Raw genomic sequence first — 9,232 nt, forward strand, 5'->3', positions numbered from 1 at the left:
GTGTGTGTGTGTGTGTGTGTGTGTGTGTGTGTGTGTGTGTGTGTGTGCGCGCGCGCGTCCTCTTTAAAAAACACACCAAGTATATCTAAAGCCAAAATTTTTATTTTGCATTGAGTCGTTTAGAAGTTTTTAAACTTTTTTTACATCTTCCAAAAAGCCAATACCACAACAACATTTCTACATATCAAAACCCACTGCCTGCATCATTCGCCATACAGCTATACACACACACACCTGCTACACAAAGCATACAAAAACTGACAGCTGAGAAATAAAAAAAAACAAAAAAAAAAACACTAATTTACATGAAGTTACAAAATAGTACAAAACAGTATATTAATTCAAATAGGGTTTTTAAATTGATACCTGTAACATCAAAGTTTGTAAACAGGGAATCCTGATATACCAAGCATTTATACACTGTCCAGGCAATTGTAGAGAATGTTATAGACACTCATTAGAAATCTGTCTCCTGTCCATGCGGCACAACTTACGACAGATTCGTGTACATGGCAAAGTGTATATGAATCTGTCACAACAGAACTGACGCTCTATTTGTACAAAACCTACTTTCGGCAAAACATTTAAAAAATAGGCCATCTTTAATCACCTCTTTTCCATATGGCGGTATTTCTTTTTTAATCAGTCTCAGCCACAGCAACACAAAGTAAAAGTGACGCACTACAAAACAACTAGAATTTTTCACATGCATGAGAAACCGGAAATAAATGGTTGCATGACTCATAAATGTGTTGCAGGACTTTGTCATATGGCCATAGTGCCAGAAAAGTGTTGCAGCTGCTTTATTGAATCACCCTGTGTATCTTCTTAGAATTGTTTCAGCAATCTGTACAATGTATGCAGTACACGTCACTCTTCAACTTGCTGAACCTCTTATCTTCATGATCTCAACAGAAGAAAAATGCCCTATAGACAGTATCTTAGATACATAATGAAGATGAAATCTCTCCAAAATGAAGGGAAATTCCCCTCTCAGCTGTCACCATAACAGGATCTATGTGTCCTCACTGGGAGATTTTCCCCTATATTCCTGCTTTGGTAATAACACAAACTGTGGCATTTTCTCTTGCTTTCAAATCCCAATGCAATGATGACCAGGACACATAGATCGTATATATATATCCCTAAACAGGGACAGAGTAAAATATCTGATGGGATTCAAGCCCCTTAACACTCTTTATCTAAAACTGGCTTTAGATACACTTTGATGCACACAACCTGCATATTGACAGGCTCTCATTCACAGCAGACAGTCATCCACAGGATTGTGGTTGCATTGGACTACAAGACACACCATAGCAGGACTGTAGGCTATGAAGCTGATGGACCATCTGGGAGAGCTGGAATGGAACTGGGCTGTCACTGGCACACAGCTGTTGCAATACAGGAATCTGTGACACCCTATCATTCCCGTCCACAGCCAGTGCCATATTTCAAAGGACAATCATTTATCTCAAGTGCAGGTTCTGCTTCCTACTTGTGTCCTTGCAGATCCTCTCATCTCAAAGGCAAATCTACCAGACAGGGCCATGCAGATTGGATACAATAGAAATCTCGCAGTTTCTCTAATGATGTGAAACACTGAAGATGCTCCTGCGATCAAGAAATCATGTGACCACTGACAGGCATTAAGGAGCTCAACAGCCTTTCTTTTTACTCAACATACACTAAAAATGGGAAATGCCTGTGGACCATCACACCTCCTATAATGGCCAAAGGATGTGGACTCCTCTCTAAAAGTTTCGGTGTTTTAGTGAAGGGTACTGTCAATGCTACAGCATACAAAGACATTTTTGACATTAGTTGTGGTAACAATTTGGTGAAGGCCCTTTTCTGTTTTGTTCCAGCATGACTGGGCCCCTGTGTACAAAGCTAGCTCTATAAAAGACACAGAGTGACCAGTCTGGTATGATGGAACTCAAGTGGCCTTCACAGAACCCTGACCTCAACTGAATTACTTTGGGAATTGGGTGGCCCATTGAAAGCCAAGTCTTCCCATCCAACATCAGTACCTGACCTCACAAATGGCACCAATTCCCACAGACACTCCAAAATCTTGTTGAAAGCCTCCCCATAAGAGTCGAGGAAGTTCAAATTTAACAGAGGTGGGGGCATAATATTGATACCAATACGTCTGGAATGGGATCTCTAACCAGCTCATATGGACATGATGTGTCTACAAACCTCTTGCCATATAGTGTAGAATTGCAATCTGGTAATGCAGACCTTGCTGTGGATTTATCTGACATGAACATTTCAATGACAGGTCTACTTTAGTCTTCTTAAGTTTGTGAAAAACGTTTTGCAACTACACTGCAGCAAGAATGAGTAAAACATTTCGAATACAAACATCCTTGGCAGGAATAAACCCCAAATCCTGCGTTATCCTAACAGACAGCGATGAATCATTGTGCTATTACCTAATAACGGCGAGAATTCATGCAGACTGTCCGCGCTGGTCTTGTGAGGTCCAAATAACCGGATGGCTTCTTGGAGACCAATTCCCTCGTAAATGCAACTTTTCTGTAAAGGAAGGGAAAATGTTTGTACATTGACAAATAATTTATTCCCCCTGCTTTATGGGCCGCCTCACTCCTCGCTCAGTTATCTGATCCCACCCCAGCTGCTCCTGGCTGTGCAAGTTACCGATCGCCTCCGAACCACGCCGGATCATCTGCAGAGACTCGTTTACTGTCCATTTGACAGCAGAGCGAACTCTGTTTATATGTAGTGAAAACAGAGACCGTGCGCAGCACTTAGCGAGAGATCCGTCATGCTGCACCCACCTCCTCCTCGCCATGTGCCAGCGACTGTTCAGTCGCGGCGTTCAGGTCAGAAACATCATCCAGGGACCCCGAGAGCTTTTGATGAGAACGCTGCAAAGAGACAGAAAATGTTTTAGGCTCAAATTTCATTTTTTTTCCCCACACATTTTATTAGAGATGAAGGAATCTGTGTGACAAGTCTCATCTCGTCCGGCAAATTGCTAATTTGTCATTTGGGGGGATTTATCGACCTGGATTCCAGAACTGTATCTTCCCCTGCCGATTGGACGAACCCACACAAATCAGGCAAATCAATAGTCAGCAATTCACCAAAAAAACATGAGACTTTCAGGATTCAATTGTCTTTACTTTTAGAATAGAACGTTTCTTTTTCTAATGCAAGTTTTAGAACATTGTGATAACAAGTGATAAAATCAAAAGACATTCACAATCGCAGCACGCATAAAAGGAAATGAAGTTAAAAAAAAAATTAAAAATTATAAGACATACTCAGTTAAAAGAGAACTATGGGGTAAGTGTTTTTCCCCATAGTTCTCTTAAGGGTCACAGGAGGTCATATACTAGCGTCCTCCCGTGACCCAAAGCTCAGTATAATCGCAAGCTACATTACCGTCAAGATCCACCCAGCTGCGTGAGTGACAGCTGGCTCTGCCTACCTAGCGGCAGAGCCAGCTGTGCCCGCCCCCTGACCTGTCCGTTCCCCCGCCAGTCATCAGCACTGGAGGATCGGAGCGGGGGGGGGGATGATCGGAGCAGGGAGGGGAGGATCGGAGCAGGGAGGGGGGATCCCTGCAGGGAGCAGTGACTGACAGTGGAGATGATCGAGAAGTGAGCGACCTATGGTATGTGTTCGCTCACTTCCCGATCTATTGAGCCGATGTGTGACAGTTTCATTGTCACACATCGGCTCGAACTATGAGGATGAGGGATTTTCACTCACCTCATAGTTCTCCTTTAAAGAAGGTTGCAATTAAATGACATTGAAAAATCAGGTGATTCAAATCCATCACACTAATCTGTCCGGCACATTTTATTTAAAAGACAGCAAAATGTTATACAGTTATGTACAATATGCATCCAGGTTTATTAGAGGCATCAGAGATGAAAACTCATAAAAAGGGAAATTTACTAAGAATCTGGAGCAGCTCTACACTGCAACCAATCAGCTTCTAGATTCCATTTTTTTAACGTTTAACTGAACAAGCTGAAGAGAGAAGCCGATTGGTTACTATGCACAGCTGCTCCTGATTTTGTCTTCTCCAGTTTAATTAAATTCCCTCTCTAATGTTTTATTTCAGTATATCCGGCCTTTTATTCCCATCAGTGTCATCAAAAGCGGTCTGTGAATGCCTTCATTCACCCAGGTCATGGTATATCTATAAAAAATAAATCAAGGCAACTGACTTGCTGTATTTTTCTTGAAGGTGTTTGGCTGGGCATCCGACTAGCTTTCTCAATTCTAAACTGAGAAAGCTAGTCAGATGACCAGCGAAACATCTTCAAGAAAAATACAGCGAGTCCAGTTGCCTCGATTTTTTTTTTTTTTTACAGATGTCAAAAATGTATGGATCATTACTATCCTTTACCAGAACCCTCCCAACCCCCCGGGTGCCCACTTGAACCTAGTTTCACTATGTTACCAGGAGCCTGACAAAGTGTACACAAGTCCTAAATCAATCAAGTCTATCAGATAGGCAGCCCAATGACCAACTGATGGAGCTCACAGTGCAGGCTGACAACGCTGCCGCTACTTTAGAGCCGGTGGCTTAGCCATGTCAGCCTGTAACAGGAAGTGCCAGGGAAGAAGCTTTGCAACATATTTAAAAAAACAGTAACATGCTTAATAAAACTGTGCACAGTGAGGCATGATGCTAAACATACTGAAAAGAAAAAGAATTTGGGTTTACATATATTTCATGGCCAAGCCACATTAATTACAGTCCCCTGCCTTATAAGAAAGCTATGGCTGCCAGCAGGGCTGTCCCTATGGTAATCACTACCGAGGCGATATCGATCCGTGAAAGGGGGTTTTGGGGTGGCGGAGGCCTCAGGATAGTGCCGTCAGCAGTTCTGTCTGGCATCCAATCCAACGCACTGACATCACTGGTTTCCAGGATACGCTCGGTGGGATGTAAGTCAGAGCGACCTACTCAGCTCTTGGCAACCAGTGATGTGAGCATCAAAGGTTGCCAAGAACTCTTAGCATCCTGGGATGCTGTGGCCGTGGCTGCGCCCCCCTCCCCCCTTTCCTCCAATGAGATGCCACCTGAGGCAACCGCCTCAGGCTGCTTCATAGGGACGGCCTGGCGGTCAGTCAGTTTAATAGGACAGGAGATGGCAGTTGACAGGGCTTCATCTTGACATCGATCTCCATTGTGAAACTAGTTGACACATGCTTTAGATTGTATAAGCAGTGTGAATGCCAAGTTTTCCACAAGCTTTCTTGAAGCACCCTTCAATTCCAGATCCTAATGGTCTGCTAGTCTCCAGCTTGTTTAAAGTGACAGTCAGCATTCCCGTTAGGATCTGTGTTTGACATTCCCAAATTGGAGTTGAAGGGTGCTTTAAAAAGCTTCAAAGCAGCTCATCCTTAGCTCTGCAAATGCTCTATAAAAAGCTCACTGGTCACACTGCTCTCATACAAGCTGAAGTCCCAAAGCACACAAACATTTGAGCTCATTAAAATCTTATCACTAGAGATTTACCTGATAATTCAGAAGTCTTCCTTCCAGCAAACTGATCGTATCTGCAAAAATGTGGGAAATAAAATTATTTTACTCTCTTGTATGTTCGCCCTTCTCAGTACTGAAAGTGACAATGCTTTCAAAAGTGCCTTCTGTGCTCATCATCCAAGTATCTGCTCTACAAGGCAGGCCTACAGATCCATCATTCACCCAATCCTGCCTGGAGAGAAGGGTTAATCTGGGGCCATGGTTGGCACAGACTAGCCTGCTGGTGAGTAAGCCTTGCACTTCTTAGGCATGTGCTTGGTGACTGTAAAGTTTATCTAAGGGAAAATCCTCCTCCTTCCTCCTGAAGAACATTGAGAGAACTTGTCACCTCATTTCACCTCTAGACCTACCAGAGCTAACTTACTAACATCCTCCCAACTACATTGCTGTAATACAGGTCTAATGACACCCCAGAGCTCACCTTCAGATCTAAGACACAATCTTTTAGCCGAAGCTCCAACTGATATCAAATCCAGAGAAAGCCCTGATCCCCTTTTTATCACTGCCACCAAACAGTTCCCGATTGGTACGTGCAGGGCAAAACATGCTGAGAATTTACAGATCACAAGTTTTTCAATAACACTTTAATAAATGGTGTTATAATATTTGGTAATATGTGGGAACTGCTACACATACAGCTTGGTGGAGGTGGATGGAGGAAGGCTCAAGGTAAGGACCCATCAGGTCACAGAGACATTGCTAGGAGGTAAAAGCAGGATGGGGTCGCCGTGGAGAGCGTGAGCAGAGTGATGGTATACAAGGCCTAGAACTGCTCTGCATGTGTTCATTAAAAAAATGTACCCTTGCATGCTGGTGTTTGGTGGTTGTCATTAAACATGGAGCAGCTTTATATGGGTTTCAAACATTACTGTAAAGTCTTCCATGTAAGATTACCAGAACAGGGCCAGCAACCACTGAATTAGTACAAACATTAAACTCCTAAGCACTTACTCTTCCCACTCCACCAGTCGACAGTAGATTGGTCTGACAGTTGCCGAGCTCTGGATAAGATATGCTACCCAGGGTCTTCCAGCACTCCGACACAGGAAATCACTGCCCAACTCAATCAAAAGAGGCTCCTGCACCCACCTACAACAGCCACCGAACTGATACAAGTACAGGCGAAACTCGAATAATTAGAATATTGTGCAAAAGTAATTGCAGTAATTGCTGCAAAAGGGGCCCAAACCAAGTACTGAGTACATATGCATGCTTGTACTTTTCAGAGGTCCGATATTGTTCTATGTACAATCCTTGTTTTATTGATTGCATGTAATAATCTACTTTTTTGAGGTTGTGGATTTGGGGTTCTTGGGGTTTTCATGAGCTGTAAGCCATAATCACCACAATTATGACAAATCACGGCTTGAATTATCTTGCTTTGCATGTAATGAGTCTATCTCATATATTAGTTTCACCTTTTAAGTTGCATTAGTGAAATAAATGAACTTTGCACGATATTCTAATTATTCGAGTTTCACCTGTATGTCCTAAAAGCACTGGCTGCATGTATATTTTGGGTGAGAGACTAAGCATTAAGAAGTAGTGAGGATAAAGGCTTGGATGAAGCTTGCAACTTGAAAAAGAACAAGTCAGCAGCGGTAGTATCCTTGTTTGTATTCTGACAAGTGGGGCACTCCTGGTGTAATTGGAGGGGCTTGGTCGTCGGTGGCACAGCCAGGTCCCGCTCTGTGTATAAGAAGCACCGACAGCGGCTCCTGTATGATGCAGCCAGGAAAACAGCTGGAGGTCTCATTTACTCCTAGATTGTTACAATGTATTTTTGCTGGTGTTCAGGTTTACATCATTTTAATTTGCTCCTCAAGCCAGCTTCTGGATATTCCTATTTACCCTCCTTATTAACAAATTACTTTCTTTTTAACCCCTTCCCCACCTGCATTCCTTAGGCATTGTTTTTCTATTTGCAAGTAGATCTTTTTCATACTTTTTTTTTGCAAGCCCATGAACTGCATAAATGAATGGTATCAATTATTGCTTATTACAATATTTTTTTTCTTTATGTATTCATTTTAGTACTCAGAAAAGCAGCAGTTATTATACACACACTCTAAACCCATTTTATAATGAATGGCGTTATAGGCTTCTAAACTGGGGACTCCATACTCCACATCCAGTTTGTAGAGGGGCTTTGAGTATACTGTACATTAAATATTGTAGGCTTTAAAATCATTACCAATAGAAAGATCTGAGCCTTCTCAAAAGTGTGCAATTTATATCTGCTTCACTAATACATGGCATCGCCCACTGATACATTTTGCTGCTCAGATCAGCACTGGAAATGTATTCCCTCAAGATCAAAGTTTAGTTCCTAAAGTGCAGTGAGCATCAGTTTTATTTTTTCATGGTACGTTTAGCATGCTCAGTAACGCATCAGTGCCACTGCCTAAACAAAGATGGTGCCATCCTTACGGAAAGAAGAGCAGATTAGGGTATTGTCAGGGGGTATACGGAGATCTCTGTGAGAGGTAAAAAATACCCGAAGTGCAACACTGACACATTACTAAGAATGCTTGTGCTTAACATAAAAAAAAATACATCTGATAACAGGTCCACTTTAAATGTTCTCTCTTGTGGGTTCCCTCTTTAGGAATTTTGACATACGTCAATCAGTCATAACATTATGACCACCTGCCTAATATTGAGTAGGTCCCCCTTTTGCCACTAAAACAGCCCTGACCCATCAAGACATGGACTCCACTAGACCTCTGAAGGGATTCTGTGGTATCTGTCACCAAGCCATCAGTACCAAATCATTGAGGTCCTCTAAATTTGGAGGTGGGGCTTCCATGGATTGGGCTTGTTTTTCCAGCACATTCCACAGATGCTTGATTGGATTGTGATCTGGAGAATTTGGAGGCCAAGCCAACGCCTCAAACTATTCTTGAACCATTTTTGCAGTATGGCAGGATACATTATCCTGCTGAAAGAGGCCACTGCCATCAGGGAATACCATTTCCACAAAGGGGTGTACTTGGCCAGCAACAATGTGTAGGTAGGTGGTACGTGTCAAAAGTAACACCACATGAATGGCAGGACCCAATGTTTCCAAGTGGAACATTGCCCAAAGCATCACACTGCCTCCACCGGCTTGCCTTCTTCCCATAAAGCATCCTGGTACAAACTCTTCCCCAGGTAAGCAACATGCACACACGCAGCCATTCACATGATTTAAAAGAAAACGTGATTCATCAGACTAGGCCACCTTCTTCCATTGCTCCGTTGTGCAGTTTTAATGTTCACATGCCAATTGTAGGCACTTTTGGTGGTAAACACAGGTCAGCATAGGCACCCTGACCGGTCTGCAGCCATGCAGCCCATACACCACAAACTGCGACGCACTGTGTCTGTTCGGACACATTTCTATAGGAACCAGCATTTACTTTTTCAGCAATGTGAGCTCCAGTATCTCTTCTATTGGATCAATAAGCATTGGCATCCCATGACCCTTTTGGTTCACTAGTTCTCCTTCCTTGGACCACTTTTGATCCACTGCAGACCAGGAACATCCCACAAGAGCTGCAGTTTTGGAGTTGCTCTGACCCAGTCGTCTAGATATCACAATTTGGTCCTTGGTAAAGTCAAATTCTTACACTTGTCCATTTTTTCTGGTCTGCTTCCAACACATCAACTTCAGGGACAAAAAGTTCACTTGATGGCCTGATACATACACCC

General features: G+C 42.9%; 1 protein-coding gene across 1 annotated transcript in view; it reads right to left on the reverse strand.

Annotated features, from left to right (window-relative positions):
- Positions 1-9,232, reverse strand: part of LOC108797551 (lymphoid-restricted membrane protein) — a 64,546-nt gene that overhangs the window by 21,626 nt on the left and 33,688 nt on the right. The window contains exons 20-22 of the mRNA XM_018569162.1: positions 5,513-5,553; positions 2,808-2,897; positions 2,442-2,544 (exon numbers count right to left, since the gene is read on the reverse strand). Of these exons, the coding sequence (XP_018424664.1) occupies positions 2,442-2,544; positions 2,808-2,897; positions 5,513-5,553 (234 nt within the window). The remainder of the gene's footprint in view (positions 1-2,441; positions 2,545-2,807; positions 2,898-5,512; positions 5,554-9,232) is intronic.

Source organism: Nanorana parkeri, unplaced genomic scaffold (assembly GCF_000935625.1).
Source record: "Nanorana parkeri isolate BGI_ZX_2015 unplaced genomic scaffold, ASM93562v1 scaffold1295, whole genome shotgun sequence".
Classification (NCBI taxonomy): domain Eukaryota; kingdom Metazoa; phylum Chordata; class Amphibia; order Anura; family Dicroglossidae; genus Nanorana; species Nanorana parkeri.